At 38.2% G+C, this 16872-nt stretch overlaps 1 protein-coding gene across 1 annotated transcript in view; it reads left to right on the top strand.

Moving 5' to 3' along the window:
• The window catches only part of igsf9a (immunoglobulin superfamily, member 9a), a 56714-nt gene that overhangs the window by 3574 nt on the left and 36268 nt on the right, over positions 1-16872 (top strand). Inside the window, exons 2-3 of the mRNA XM_015009837.2 lie at positions 6723-6817; positions 6915-7115. Of these exons, the coding sequence (XP_014865323.2) occupies positions 6757-6817; positions 6915-7115 (262 nt within the window). The 5' untranslated portion in view covers positions 6723-6756. The remainder of the gene's footprint in view (positions 1-6722; positions 6818-6914; positions 7116-16872) is intronic.

The following is a 16872-nucleotide window of genomic DNA, read 5'->3' as shown; positions in this document are numbered from 1 at the left end:
GACACTATGACTAGCTTTCAGATTGATTTTTGTTTTAAGGTTGTTTTAAGGTTTTAAAGGTTGATAAAGAAGACACTGTAAATGGAAAAAAATGGAGTAGCGTCAGGTTTTGTAGGACTTATCTTTCATCTTTGGTAAAAGATCACGAGCCATTTCTCCTGCTAGCGTAGTTTGCTAGCGCACATTTGTTTTGGTTGTATTTACCCAGAATGCCCTGTGCTGCAGTCCACTTCCTGCTTCACATACGCATTCAAACAGCGCCAGAGTTCACTTCAACAAACCGAGGTTTTTAAGTGGACCAAAGTTTGCTGTTTTGAGTTCGATTATGTGTTCACACCTCCCCAAACGAACCAAACTTTCTTGGCAAAACAACTAGACTCTGATTAAAGTAGCCGACCAGACGGGGTTGGTGTGATTGCACCCTTATTGCAACAGAAAAAGAGGCAATTCGTGGCCACTGTGAAGTTACAGACTGACTTTGTGACATTGGTTTGACCTCCATATTGCTGCTCTTTACTTTGTAAGCCAGGGCTTTACAGTCACTCCATCTATGGGGTCAACAAGACATTGTGGCATTCACCTTGATTCCCAGAAGAGATGCCAAATATTTGCACTCCAAGCATTTGTATGGCCACTAAAGTGGAACCCTCTTTATTTCGCCTGTCCTATTTTCCCCCTAAGTGCACATCAAACCGAGCCAGACGGAGAGTACCCATTGTGATGGAAGGAGCGTGTTTGGATTTATAAAAACCAGCCTTTCTGACACATGTGCAACGATGGGAAAAAAAATAAGATGTAGATTAACAGGGGCCAGGCTGAATAAAGTAAGCTCCATGGGGAAAACTCTTATCACGGTAACAAAGACGAACCGGGTTGGAGCAGGGTGAATGCCAATGAAGAGCATTTTATTTTTTATTTCTTTCTTGAGAGAGATGGCTGACAGTAGATGTTCCAACATGACATTTTACAGCCTCAAACGTTCCAGTGATGGTGAGTTTGGCAAAGAATGACATGAAACTTTAAATACAAGCCGGAATAGGAAGCTATAAAAGATGAGGGAGGAATTTCAGGCCAAATTTAAAAATTTATATTTTTGACATTTTTGAGTGTTTGGCCTTTCATATGAAAAGCATGTGTTAACGTTTTGATCTTGGGCGCTGTTGGTTCTTCAGATTCGTGACTGGCAGGCAAGGTCAAATACTGAAAAGTCACTTTTCTTTTTACCTTGTCATTAAGTTCTCTCCTAAAAACAGCTTTTCAATCTGAAAATGCACATTCTTTGCTGCACTTTGGTTTGAAATTGGTAAAAATTAGCCTTGCATTCCCTTAAACTTTTTGTTGCACGCCTCAACAACTACATTGATTAAGATTTCCTTAATTTAAGGAAGGAAACTTCCTTAAAGGAACATTTTAAACCTTGTGCAAAGTTTTATTTGCACACGTTTTAGGACCCCTCCAATTTGCTCTTGCTAATATAGAGAGATTTGCTCTCGCTTATATAGCGAGAGCAAATCCTAGGAGTCCTAGGATTAAACCGTTGTCTTTACAAATTATCTGGCATCTATCTAATAAACTATTTGTGGAAAATTTGTTTTAAATTGAACTTCGCATAAATGGTTTGTTAGATGCAAGTTAATTTGTAAAGAGAACTTGGAGTGCCCCAAGGTTTAATCCTTGGATCCCTCCAACTTGCTCTCGCCATTTCAGGTTATAAGAAGAAAAAGTAAGATTAGTTATCAAAACTACGCTGATGAAAAGCAGCTCTACGTTTCAATGTCATCAGGCGACTTTCTTCAGCTGTTCACATTTTTCTTTGTATTTTTTTGTAGAATTTATCTCCAAATTATTTGCAGAAATCTTCCTATTTGTTGTTTAATTTTCATGGAGTGTGTCCGAAACAAATTAAACTAGAAGATAATTTTTCTCCACCTTTCTTATCATTCCAGATAATCAGAAAAGCAGAGTAGGAAATAAAATCCAATCGAGTAATGAAGCAAATCTTTCATCTTTTCTTTCTCTCGCTAAAAAGAGAGAATTTGCTAATGGCGGGTTTGCATTTGGGGCATTTAGTGATCACGAAATCAGCTCCCAAAATGACAAACGGCCATAGCTTCAGTGCCTTTTCTGGCTTATCTGGTGGAGTATTTGGGTTAAAGACGATAATCCTTAAAAGCCACAGCCGTACTTTGCGCTTGGTGCTTTTCAATCCTTTTTTTTAACAGAATTGTGTCAGCACCATTAACATTTATGAAGTGAAATCTCCTGCCTAACAAATTAGCAACTCTATTAACTCAGCTTCTGCGTTGCTGCTGATTTCCACATCTTAGAAAAATAAAAAGAGGTTTTTACATCTGCTGATTCTCTGGAGTAATGAATCAAATTCTCAAACTCAGATTTTCTTTTCTTACATTTCAGCTTTAATGTTGAACAGAGCAAGCTATGTTTAATGTAATTAATCAGTGAAAGTACAATCTATCCACCATTGATTTAATTAAGCTAAAGAAACAAATCTAAAAAAAGACATTAACACCAGTTCCACCCTCAGTCCCTTTGCTTTCCTGATAATGGTTTTATCTGGCCCAGTTGTTTTTAAATGTTTAAATTTAAGACTTGTAGACATTACATGAAATTAAGTTAAAAATTAAATTTTAACCATTAAATTTTCCTTTGGTATTAATAAAATATTTTTTAATATAGATTCAAAATTATGTGCAACATGAATGGAAAAACACCCTCATAAAAAGATAAAGTGACAATAAATATCTGGAAAGAAAAATTAAAAGCAGTTTACCGTTTAATTTATAGAAACGCATTTTGTAATTAAAATTTGACAATGCTATCAGGAGAGGAGGCATCAGAGGGGCCTGATCGACCAATCAGAGGTGGAGTCGGGAGAATGATGTCATGCATAGCCAATCAACAAAATTTCCCTTTTTTTTGTTTTTAAGTAATCGTCAGATTGGCCTTCAGGTTCTTTTTAGTCGCAGGAGTTTTTTGCATTGGAAGTCTCTTTAATGTTTAATCATAAATATCTGAATTAGTGAAATGTTAGTCTGGTATTTGGAGTAATTTTGGTAGACTGACCTCTTTTGAAGGTCACTACTGTGGATAGTAGCTCCGATTGTGGTTTTCTGGAATGGATTTGTGACTTTTTCCAGGTCAATATGTCTTAGTGATTTTGTTTCTCATTTGTTTGTAACATTTTTTAAGATCCGGAGATGATATTTACTTAATGATTTTAATGAAGGGATAGCTGTTTTAAGCCTCCTTTGTGTTGTCTGACAGGTGCTTATTTAATTCACTTCCAGTCTAATTTCAAGTTTTGAAATTAGCAGAGAATATAATTTAGCAGATTCAGTGGGAGAACACAGGAAAAAAACCCTGGTATTTGCTTAATGATTTTAATAATTTTTGCAAAATATAATGTTTATGTTTAATAACTAGTTACTGTATTAAGTTTTTATAGTGTGAAGCAGAGTTTAGATCCTTTAGCTGAAAGGTCAAAGTTGATTCTGCTGTTATTTAACTCCATATTTCAAACTTTTGATCTTGGTTATTTCTCTTGGTTTCACCCGAGTTGTGCGTCTTTTTACCCTTTTCCAAGTGTTTTCTGCTTCTGTCTAGAGGTTAATGTCCAATCCTGTTCCTGGCAGATAGAAATGCTCCACATCCTCTGAGGAAAAGTTCAGTGCTTCGTTTTCCTTAAAGCCGCCGTCTGAGTAAGAATCGATAATCTGGCATGGCGTAAAAAGAGCAGGAAGAACTTTTTCCTGCAGGAGGAACTCAGTCTGATGGGAAAACATTTGTTTCCCTGATGAATCTGAGCTTCAGTCCTGATTATTCAGCCTGTCTCCTTACGCAGATGGAGAAGGCCGCAGCAGAATCCGAACAGCATGCCTGTCACTGACATTTCTATTTCAGTCAGGTGATAAATCAGCGAGAGACAAGCTGCTTTGCTTTGGGAGCTACCTGCTCATTCATTATACCTTTAAAGCGCGTGCCGGCTCCGCAGCTGTGCTGTCGGTGTCGAGACGGAGGCAGAATGCGTCTGAGGGAGACGCTCCGAGTCTCCATGGCGTCCAAACAAAGCGGCCGTGCGTTTGTTTGGCAGTTCTCACAGTTTTTAGTTCTGATTTAATGACGGAAAATGTCCTGCAGCTTAATGAGATTTTTTGTGCCTCTTATCTTTCCTCTCGCTGTGTTTGCCTCTCTCTGTCCCTCGTATCTTTATTTTTTATTGCTTTCTGTTTTGCCACAGACGCACAGTTCTGACCAATAAAGCTGCGAGAAACCGATTTATTTACCTGGAGCTGTCAGTTGTGTTTTCTTCTTCTTTTTCTGATGCGTCCTTACAACTTTTATGTGCAGCTGTGTGTTTAAAAAAAGCAAACTGTAGCTTCATGACACATCTTTTAGTCTTTGTTGAAGCTAGCTTTTCAGAGTGATGCGTCCAGGCGTATTTGTGGAAAGTTGAGTGGAAGAAAAAGCTGTGGTGGGGCAAAAAAAATCTGCAAAAGGATCAAATGAAGATCTTAATAAAGCCTTACTTATAAAGTATGTTAAAAGCAACAAGTACCCAACAAAGAATTAATAAAATATATATGTATATATTTTTATGTGTAGTATTTTGGGCTTTTTTTTTTTTTTTTTACCTTGAACTCCAACAAAAACTCCATCCAAATAGTTGCAGATGTTGATAAAATAACTTAAAAAGCCAGAAAACTTGATGTTTGGTACATTAAAACCAACTCATGTTACTTTCAATACTACTAGCCGTTGTTAGCATTGTTAGCTTGCAGAATCAATGGCACACTCTCTGGGTACTCCGGCTTCCTGCAGTCCACAAACATGACCCTACCTTTTTCCTTCCACTCAACTTTCCATTGCAACACTCTATCATCCATTTTTATTACTCCTATTTAAAATAAAAAAATTCAGAGAAATTGAATTTTGGGTTTTCAGAAGCTGTTAGCTGCATTTATGAAAATTAACAGGAATAAATGAATAACTGTTGGAACTAGTTTACCGTGTAAAAGTTTTGCTTTGAAATTAATTACTGACTTATTGTCGAACTCTCCAAGCTGAAGAAAGACACCGAGTGATGGACTGCCAGGCTTGGAGTTGCAGTTTTTATTTCTCCTTCTTTGCAGAAGCGTAACGTTGCGGCTTATCCTTGGCTGCCTTTGTCCACTTTAAATCAAATGCAGTTTGTTCAGCATAAAGTTTTTCTGTGAGGCGGCGAGAAGTCAGGCAGGTGAAGGACTGTGGATTGGTGTGTTTACGCTCCAGCTGACGGTGATGAACAGAGCGGCTGCAGATTGAGTTTTAACTTTCACATTAATTCTGGGGAAAGTCTCGTACGCCGTTTGCTGAGGCATGGGCGTGGGTTGAACGGAGCACGGAGACTGTTGACAGCCGCCGTAATTGTTTTGCACCGGTTCAGACTTTGCCCCGGCCCTAAAGATGAAGACGGCCATAAAAACTGGAGTGAGAGTGGGAGTGGGGACGGAAAATGGGATCTGCACGGCCGCTGCCGGGGCCGTGGACTGTGACTGCTCACAGTCAGGAGGTGGAGAAATCATTGAGAATGTGACAAGCTGATCGTTCACATTTATCTGACTTTAACGCATGTTTATGGCGATTGATTTTAAGATGCTGTCCTAAACTAAAAACAAACAAAACGCTGAATTTGACACTTTAAATTGACCTGCCTGGTTCAAGTCTTACTCTAGTTCAGTTCCTCTTACCCAACGGGGTGAACATTTATCATGATGAATTTCTTATCTTGGGTATTTCTGTCGTTATTATAATAAATTCTAATTAATGATGATCAACCCACCCAAGAACTGTCCTTTTTGTTCAGTTTTTCTTTTTTTTCCTTTTTTTTTTGCACAAAAAAGACAAACACTGTCCTTTTTGTTTTATTCGAAAATCAGACTCATTATTTTTCTAAATTTCCATTCTGATCCAATGTTGAGTAAAATTGAAGCTGGTATTGTTGATACCGATTCAACACCAGTACTTTGTTGAAAACATTTAGTTTGCCTGTTAAATAGACACAACTAAGATTTTCACCAGACCAAAAATACTTGGTAAAATTGAGTGTTTTTGCAGTGCAGGAGCCTGAAAACCAACATCAGCTTCTAACTTTGCAGTAGGAGCTGAAACAGCTGGTGGTTGGACCTTTCATAGTGGGAACAGCTGCAGCTTTTATTTTTCTAACAACATCACAAATATTCAGGGTGTGTGACAAATGTGTGCAAAGCTTTGGTGTGTCCCAATCTAGACGGAATGAAAGAATGTTTTAAATTAAAAATTCATCTCAAACATTGAAGCAAAGCTGAACCGTTTGTTGGACTTTATTGATACGGTTGTCCTTGACTGCAAAGCCTTCAGCCAAAGACCTTTAAAGAAAACACGTGACTCCAGAGATTTATTTGGCATTTATACCATTAGGGTGTATAAAAAGGAGAGTCAGGCCAGGCTCTCTGGCTGCAGAAGCTGCTGTTCCCATTTGTGTAATGATATGGGATGAGTTCCAGTTATTGGAAAACTATAGAAAAACCCAGAGTTCTCTTCTCTCCCCTTCCTGTAAAACGATGACAGAACTGACAGCTCGGTTAGAGTCTTCTTAGGTTGGAACGCTGTCACAGATGGCTGTCATCTTATGTGCAGCCAAGGAAGTAATGGGAATGTGACAATTGTGTGTCTTTTGCCAACAGGCTGAACATGCTGCAGGTTGTTTGACTGACAGATATGGGGTCAGGAAGATCACACTGGCAAACTTTCGCTGCAGTTGTACTCATTTGCCACTTTTGTAAGTATCTCTTTATTGATTCCAGTGGAAATATTGTAGATAGAATACCTGAGTGTCCCAAACTGGCCTCTCATTTCGCTGCTTATAAACATTTTAGTGACCACTGATGGTGGGAAGTCAGAGGTCCGTGGAAAGGTTGGAGGCTCGGTGGATCTGGAGTGCAGTTTTCCACCAGCAGGGCGGCAGGCTGGGTCATCTGCAACCCAACATGTGGTGGAATGGGTGCGGCAAGGCGTTGACATTCCTGTCCTGATGAAATTTGGATCCTACACACCCCGAGTCCATCCACATTTTGAAGGTGAGTGGCACTTATAAAGTAATTTGGACAATAGGCGCATAACGAATATTAGAAAACTGCTGACAAAGTTTTCAGACTGAACATCTGAACCTCATCTTGGGCTGAAGAAACGGCAATCCTGCATGAGAGACGAGGTTTAATGTGGTACTTTAAGGTCTAGAGAAGAGAAAAGTTCAGAACCAACAAGTTTAATATAGTGTTGCAACATGCTAACAGTTGCTTGGTGCTAGCATGTTAGATAAAACCTACTACTGCACTGTTGTTAGCTGCTAGCATTAGCTGTAGTGTTAATGTTGGTATGTTATTGTTTACATCCGGAAATTTTGTGCATGCTCTTGATGTTGGAGGGTGAAAAGACGATTCTTTCACATGCCGTCCAAAGCTACGCTAGTAGAACAACTAAATGAAACCTGGAGATGTAGGGATTATTAATTTAATGCAGTGTGCCACAGCAAAGGGAAAAGTAATGCAGAAAAACCATTAAAGAATAACTGAAAACCCCTGTTTTCGCTCTCTCTGTTTGCTATGCTACGCACAGACTCGTTGCCATAGCAACTGACAACAACTTTGTTTCAGGATTCAACATTTAAAAAAAATACTCAAACATTTCCCACACAAAGAACAGAGTATTCAGTCAGTTACAGTTTTATGTGTTTAGGCTTGATGTTTATTTTGCGATTATCAATAAGTGATCGCTGTGGTAGATTAGCTTCCGCTGCTATTAGCTAAGCTAACACAGCTGTGGTTGATTAGCTAATTTACATACCTGATGATCTGTCAGAGTTGGTGTTTAAGTCGCCTTTTTTTAATTTCAACTGAAATGAAACATACAGAATTACACCACTCCTCTTCATGTCACATTTGTCATAGTCAAGCTAGCATAACTAGCCTACTTGACAATTAGTAGCAAAGCACTGCGTTCCTTTTTCTTTTACCTATCATTCATTTAAGATTTAGTGCGTCATGTTTACAACTTAACTAAAGTTAAAACCAATGGTAGCCATCGTCGCGTTGCAACGGGTCCATATTAGTTGCTAACTGGTAGCACTAGCATGTAGCTATCTGTAATGCTAGCACCTTACAGTGGACCTCTACTTATTTGCGGGTTAGTTCCCTGTGTGCTAATGGTTGTTTTTTTTGTTTTTAGAAAATAAATACATTAATAATTTCCTAATAAACGTCAATATGAACATTTTAGCTTTTAGAAAAAATTTTATTTACTTCTCAGATATTTACATTCTGCTTTAATATAACAGGGTGACTCTTTACCAACCAGATGGAGACTTTGTACTTTATGCAAACAATTCAGAAATAAATCTTAAGATTTGTCAGCCATATAATACATAGAATTATGGGATTTAATTAAACTTTTGTGTGATATTCTAACTTTTAGAGATGCACCTGTTTGAGGAAGTGTGGCTTAGTTGGAGGATTTTAAACTGTATTGCAATTGACTGCCCTTTAAAAACAACCTGTGGACATGTTTTGAAATTTGAAGAATGGTTTTTGTAATAATTTCCATAGGCAGTTTTAGAAACTGAAATTTATGCACGACTGTAAAAGCGGCCATAAACCCTTCTGCAGAAAAACCTTTGGTTCCCTGAGGAAAGTTTTTCTGTTTGCCAGCACGCTGATGTCTGCACTTAGCACCATGCTTGAAATACAATTATTCCTGCCAGCATTATTATAATGTTTGTCTGTGAAAATGTTCTCTCATTAAAGGCAATACAGGCGGTGAAGTGAGTGCGCGACTGGCTGGAGTCAAAAACGAAACGAGACTCTTGTTCTCGGATTTCATTCTGCGCCACACCTTGGTGGCCTTTCAAACAAACTCTGGCATTGCATCACTGCTTATTGTTCACGATCGAAGCCGCGGCACGGTGAACAAAGACGGTCGGAGGTGAAAAAAGAGCCTCAATGGGCGAGGGCTGCCTTTGTTTGGCTTTAAAGTCACAAACAATGGGACAAATGTGGACAAAGAGAAAGCTTGTCTGGGTGGCTCAGAACTTCGCTTTTGTTCAGGTCCAGTTTTTCGCGCCTTGGAGATTCCTGTGGAGATTTTCACTCTGAACTTGTGCAGGGTTTTTGTTTTGGATATCCTACAAAAACACAAATCTTACCAAGTATTTTTGGTCTAGTTTCTAGTGCAAATATCTTAGTATTGTCTTATTTCAAGGGCACTAACTTTTAAGTAACTTTTTAGCAAGATGAACAGGTGTGTCTTAAGTCAATAATTCTTTTATATTGATTAAAAAAGTTCTAGTTACATTGTAGGCAGATAAATTAACTTATAACATGAAAAATGACATGTTATACGTGAAATAATCTGCCATTGGAACCAGAACTGGGTTGCTAGGTGACGGGCTGGGCTTGTTTGGGGTTGCTAGGCAACAGTGGAATAATCTACCAATGGAACTAGATTTTTTTCATCAATTTTAAGAAATTATTTACTGAAATTATTTACTTAAATATGACACACGACACTATTAGATATCCAAAGAAGGTTTAGTACAAAATAAACTACAAAAGGTATGAAGTTAGGAAGAGAAAATTGCCAGTACACTGCAAAAACACATAATTTTACAAAGTAATTTTAAATGGTTTCTAGAGCAAATACCTCAGTACAGAAATACCTCAGAAATCTTTATGAATGTTTATGACAGTTGTCAAGAAGTGTTATTCGGTAAATAATGACACTTTTAATGTAAAGTTGCATTAAAAGTCCATTAAAAGTGCCAACTTTGCATGATTTTGTAAATAATGACAATTTAATGCAATGCATAAAGACTTCTTTATGTTCCTGACAGGTGTTATGTCATGTTTATGACAGTGTCATGTCAGTCTTATGCACACCCCTTTAAATAAAGTGTTACCGACAAAACTAACCTGCAAGTAACTTTTCAGCAAGACACAGAAGCTTGTTTTAAGTAAATAATACCTTAGTATTGATGAAAAAGTGGTGCCTTTACTTAGCAACCCCAGCCACGCCCAGCTCGTTACCTAGCAACCCAGTTCTAGTTCCACTGGCAGATTATGATGTCATTTTTCCTGTTATAAGTCAAATAATCTGCCAGTGGAATTAGAACTTTCTTTATCAAAGTTAGGGAATTATTTACTTTAAACCCGTCTCTATATCAAACTAAAAAGTTACTTGAAGTCATTTTCTTATTTCGAGCTTACTACGATATTTGCACTATTATATATACCAAAATTACTTTGTAGGATTTTGTGTTTTTGAAGTGTATGTTCTTACACATCAGGCAAAGTTCTGACTAAAGTGCAGTTTTTTTTTTTTTAAATCCTGGAGTATCTTGGGGAAAAAAACTTCAAAGAGTGAAATTAATTGGTGCATTTTAACACTCAGGTGGGAGGTAAGCAGGCAGCAAACTGGTAGTAAGTATAGCTTTTAACCTAATTCGTTTATTTCCATCAACATGAAAACCGAGGAGGGGTAGCCAGCACCGATTAACATTTGACTGCATAATTACTGCTCTCTAAATTTCCTTCAACACCCGTCTTACTCCCTGTTGCATCACTCATTACACGCTGTGCAACTAAAGGCAGTTCTCACCCACACCGATTGATTTTTACATCCAGCTGAGACATCTGATATGTCTAAGTTTAAGAGAGTTTCTTCAGAAGAATGGAAAACAGATCTAAGGTGATTTAATCTGATGGATGTTTAAATTTTTTATCAGAACTGAAGTTGTATTCGACAGCAAATCTACCTGGGTGAAAAATGTGCATGAACTGTGCCAAGATGTAGTTTTATTCTTTTCTTTTCTTTTCCAAAATCAGACCCTTCCTTAAATTATGTAGCAGCTCATGAATGGTAAATAAGGGTGGGAAAAATGTTTGTTTTTACCTCCTTTCTTCCAATTTATTTTCCTCGCAATTTCTTCATTTGCTGATATAGTTGGTATTAATTATTTTTATTTGAAATAATAAAAAAACAGGTTTAAATTAGGGATGCACTGATCCACTGAGGTTTAGTTTTTACTGATATCAATCTGATACAGATGAACTGAAATGAATTAAAATGTTTTGTTTTTTTTAAACACAGACATAAATGTACTGAATTATAAACTTATTTGATAACTCCACACCAGTACAGCACCAGTAGACACACCAGTAACTTCACAGACATGTTCAAACAATGCACTGCAGAAATAACAGGCAATGGAAAATAAATAATAAAGAAACTGACAAAAATAATAGGTTTGGGTACTTTGGTCAAACATGCAAAAACACAAAAACAAACTTTATTTTGAATGGTTTAGGAAGCGCAATTAGGAATTGGAAATATAACGTAAAATAAATGACATTGTTCAGAGCAGAAAGCATAGAATTAGACTGAACAGATCTGCCCTTATGCTCACCAATACCCAATCTAGAATTTTTGTAAATTAAGAATAATTGACTGAAAATGTCTGTTTAAGTTTGGACTCTAGTGGGCTGCATACAACTGTACTTTACACTTTTATTTGTTAAAATATTGAAAACCTTTCACCAGCTCCTCTCATGTCACAGACATGCACTATTTTGCTTTGGCAAATCAAACTAAAATCCCCCGAATTTAAAGTTTTATTGGTTGTAAAATGTGAATAATGGATACTTTTGCAAGGCAACTGGAACGAATGGAGTCCATTTTTTAAAGAATGTTCAGTATTTAGATCAAGACGTTTCACTTGCATATCCACATTTCATTGTAACAATGTTATCAGATTTATCTCTTGTGCTAACGGAGAGTAATGTGCTGTAATCTCCGCCTTTAGTTTTGTGTTTGTCGAAGGATCAGGACCTGCTTTTAGTTTGAGTCACAGCCTTTCCCCTCTGAGTGGGGAGCCACTCCCACTCCAGGAAACCCGATGCTGACATTTACATGGCAGTAAAGTCAGGGTGAACCTCAGCCGATTGGCTGAATTATCAAAAGTGGGAGCAGCAGCCACTTTAATTCCAGCGCAGGCTCGTAAAAGACGCTCGGCTTTTGCTGCTGATTCAGGCGCCAATCTGCAGCATAAATCATCGTCAGAGGAAGCAGGGCAATCTGCTGGTTGCTCATAACCTTAAAATTTGCCTGCCTTTTGAATGACAAATTACACGTTTCTGCACACCTTCGTCATTCCACGTCTTTAAATGGGCAAGCTTGGTAACAACAAACAGAAAACCGTTTCTCCTCCGATTCAAAGGGCTTGAAAAAGATGCTTTGTCCTCGTTGATGCTGAGCTTGAGCTTTCTCACCGGTGCTGGTTGCCGGGGCAGTAACAGGTGCAGCATGGGAAACTTGGAGTCTTTAGTGTTGAAATGAGCAGTGTGCATTTCAACCCCTCAGGCGTGTTCTCGGGTGTCGGAGCCGTTTGGCTTCAAGAGCCAACTGATGTTTAGCTGCTGTGATTCAAACGCCAGGTATCCAAGTGAATAAGTCTGCAGAGGCTGACGCTTCGGTTCCATCTCTGCCCCACATTAGTGGGTTTTTCCATGTTTTTCTGTGAAGTGGGTTTGTGTGGAGTAGTAATGAGAAGTCAGTATCTTGGAGGCATTATGCAAGAGTCTCCTAGGGAAGTTAAATGGTAAAACTGATGGCTAATCTGAGTCAATAAGTCAAAAATGGATGATTGTTTGAAGTATTCTCTTCAAATTGAAGCTGAATCTCAATGAGTTTCTTTACTATAAACAGGCATAGAAATATTTATAAAACTATCTAGTACAATATGCACTTTTTGATGAAACTGCTAGGTAAATTTTATTTTTTTGGTGTTCTACTCTCTTAAATTAACCCACTTCCTATGGGTTGTTAGCTTAGCTGTCAGCTCAGATGTTAGCTTGTATAACTTTTAGCTTGATTGGCTTATAGCTTAATGGTCTGTGAGCTTGGGTAGCTGTTAACTTGACTAGATGTTAGCATCAGTTGCTAAATTTGAATACTTGTTAGCTCATGTAGCCTGCTAGCTTCAATGACAGTTAGCTTGGATACCTGCAGCTTGAATTAATGATAGCTTGAATAGCTGTTAACATGGGTAGAATGTTGGCATGAATTTGAGTACTTGTTAGCTCAAGTAGCTTGTTAGCTTGTACACCTGCAGGTTGAATTAGTGATGGCTCAAGTAGCTGTTAGCTTGAGTAGCTGTTAACGTGGGTAGAATTTTGGCATGAATTGATTTATTTGAGTACTTGTTAGCTCAAGTACACCTGCAGGTTGAATTAATGATGGCTCAAATAGCTGTTGGCTTGTATAGCTGCTAAATTAAGTAGTTATCTTGAGTAGCTTGTTAGCTTAAATGGCAGATGGCTTGCTCCAATTACTTTTAGATAAATAGCTGTTGGCTTGAATAGTTGTTTGGTTGAGTAGCTGTTAGCTTAACCTAGAATAATTTCTCCCTGGTTTATGGAAATGGTTGGATGCAAAGATGTATCTCTCTTTTTTCATCCCTGACTGCCAATTCGAGCTTATTTTCTCTCCATATACTCCTAGTTTTATTTGATTCCTTCAAAAACGAGATTCGCTGGCGATTCCCCTGGGTTGTGAAGACAGCTAGCAGAGGTCTAAGTGTTTGTTGTTGCAGAGCAAGTGATCAAAGCGTTAATGTCAGCTCTGTGGACAGGAAATGTAGTCCCAGGTTGGCACCATGCTTCTGCTGACTTTATTAAAAGCAAATACAGCTGTATAAATGCGCTGTCCCCCTGAAAGCAGGAGCAACATTAAACACGGTTAATGTGCTTCCTTCCCATGTGGACAAACATGATAGCCTGGTGCTGGGATTGTTCAGCGGAGCATCAAGTTAGGCCTCTTATTTAGATGAACTGCTTGAATTCAGATGTTCATCCATGACACGGTGGCCCTGCGTAAAGCCACAAGCAGGACAGGGCGCAACCCGAAACCTGAAAGCTTCTCCTCGACCTGCCAAGAGCTGACGACATCTCCTGGAGATGATGCGGGCTCTCTGCCCGAGGATATCACATTTTCAGGGACATAAATGTCTGAGGCGCTCAAAATGGTATTGAATTTAAATAATTTTTGTCTACAGGCTCTTGTCAAACCAAACAAGACACTTTGTGGATGATTTCCCCAAAGGCTTCTTTTTATAATTTGAAAACTTCATTTCTGAAATGTTACACATCCATTTTGGAAGATGGAAAATCAATACGTCTGATGCGTCTTTCGCTCTCGATAAAATGTTATAAAATCACAAGCCGTGGTCTTTGCAGATATTCCTTTTGTCAGCGTTGTTCTGACTCGTTTGAGTGCTTTATGAAGGGCATCAAACTGGAACTGAGAAGAACGGGAATATTGGTTTTTCTCTAATAGTCACCGCTTGATAAAAATGTCTCAATACGCAGATGATGACGATATTCCCTCTGCTTGCTTTTGTCTTTCAAGAAAGGACATCAATGACTGTCTCGTGTTATAATTCATGCTCTAATCTTTAAAAGCGGCTCATTTCTGAATTATTTTCTTTACTTTTGCAGAGTTTCACTCCATGGTTTTGTGTTTCAGTGTCACCTAAGAGCATTGGGGGAAGGAGCCTTCAGGGGGATTCAGTCAAAGGCAGTTTGACAAATAAATGCATTGTGTGGTTGAATTGTGCTGACAAAGGGTATTGTTTGGTTTGGGCGTTTGAAAAACCCACATAGCTGCTACTTTTGATGGCGAGTGCTGTGTGCAAACAGATTAACATAAAGAGAAGAAGTGAATTTTGTTTTGAAAAAGTTTATTTGTAGGAACCTCAGGCCTTGTTGTGGTGGGTTTGATGATATATTTAACGTATTTCTGTCCCAAAAGAGCACGTTTGAAACCTCAGTGTTTGCATTTTGCTTGTTATTCCAAATTTATTTTATGCATTTCAAAGTTGGGTATTAAAATGAAGTCAGTAAGAGATTGTGTGGACAAAAAACTCCCAGCTTCACAGCATTCGCCATTTTCAGAAATATACTAAAATGTTATATTCTTTTACAGTTTTTACCTCAAAAACCTTAGAAGAGATGTGAACTGAATTTTAACACAAACATGGCTTTTTAAGATGTTAAATTATGCTGAAGTGTGAGCAGGTGCAACAGAAACTACAAGGACACCAGAGCAGAACCTTGAGGAACTCCATAATGTAGTGGACTCATAGAAAACCTGTAAACTGAATGAGCTGCAGAGACAGATTTGTCCAATTCTGTAGATGTGAAGTAGATCCTGATAGTAATATATCAGCAAGTAGACATTATTTATGCAAATTCAAAAATATCTTATTGATTCCAAAGTGAAATTAAATGTTGTTGACTCAAAGTCTTCAAAGCGTTCCTGTAGATGGCGATGGCTGTTGGCAGGTAGCAGTCAGTATTACAGCGAATCTGAAGAAGCCTCTGACTGAAGACAGTCTCATGAAGACGCTGGTCAGGATTGTCCATTATTTTCTTGAATTTATAAAGAATCCTTCTCTGTATCGTTCCACAGTCGTAACCAGAACAGAACGAGCCTTCTCCATCAGGCTGTGTTCACTGTAAAAACACAACATCTTACCAAGTAATTTTTGTCTGGTTTCTAGAGCATCTTAGTAATGAGTCAAACTAACTTACACGTCATTTTCCAGCAAGATAAATAAGCTTGTTTTACATAAATAATTCTAGCTCAAAATTCTAGTTCCACTGGTAGAGCATTCCACTGAGCCGTTACCTAGCAACCCCAGCCTAGCCCAGCCCGTTACCTAGCAACCCAGTTCTAGTTCCACTAGTAGATTATTTCACTTATAACAAGACATTTTCCCCATATTTTGAAGTGAATTATGTATTTAAACAAGCTTCTATATGTCCTGAAAAAGTTGCTTGTAAGTTAGTGTGTCTTATTTCAAGTGTAATGAGATATTTTCACTAGAAACTAGACTAGAACTACCAGGTATGATTTTGTGTTTTTGCAATGCTGAGCCTTTTTAGGCCTCTGGTTCTGATACTGCAGAAGAGACGACGCGCTCAACAACAGATTTAAAGAAAAGCTGAAGGATAAAAGTTGTGCGTTTTCAACAGTGAAGTTGTAGTTTGGGCAAAGAAGAAAATGGAAATCTTGTTGTGTGTTTTTACATCGGTAATGCAAAACTAAAGCCATCTCATTTTACTACATTTGTGATTTGTGATCTGACAGCTTAATAAGTTTCTCCCTGTGTACACATAGACCTTACCCTCTCAGGTTCATATAGTCAAAAGTTACTTTGGCCAGTTTGACCAGTTACTCAATACTTGAGTAGACTTTTTACCAAACACATTTTTAATTTCTTGAACATCTTTTTACTTGAGTAAAAATATGCTGAAGTAGTGATACTTTTACTTGAATACTCTCTGTGTGTACTCTACTACCTCTGATCCTCTGCTGTGGATATTCGGTTTTGGTTTGGATTTTTTCTTTTTTCCCCACACAGCTACATCATCTTTTTGTTTCACTGCAGCCTGGCGAGAAGCTCCTGCCTGCATTCAAATTCAGCCACTAAACTTTCTTTACTTTGAATATTTTATTGCCTCCACCTGTGCTGCCGTCGTGAAGGAGGAGAAACAAGGTGAAGAAACATTTTCTTCTGCAAATATACGGATGTTTTTCTGACTCTGCATCACGCTTAAAGAACCGACGCTGCTTTAATACCTTCACCTCCAACCGTGTCGCCTCTTTTCAATCCGCCTGCAGACGAAGCCACGTTGGTTAGCATCCAGCTGTATGTCTGCTCCATAAATTCTCCATTTCACTTGTGAAAATGTCAGACAAGCATGTGGTTGAGGTTCTGCTTGC

Source organism: Poecilia mexicana, unplaced genomic scaffold (assembly GCF_051168715.1).
Source record: "Poecilia mexicana isolate PSO_F unplaced genomic scaffold, ASM5116871v1 scaffold_12, whole genome shotgun sequence".
NCBI lineage: Eukaryota > Metazoa > Chordata > Actinopteri > Cyprinodontiformes > Poeciliidae > Poecilia > Poecilia mexicana.
The sequence above is the reverse complement of the archived record's forward strand: the minus strand, read 5'-3'. Positions and strand labels throughout refer to the sequence as shown.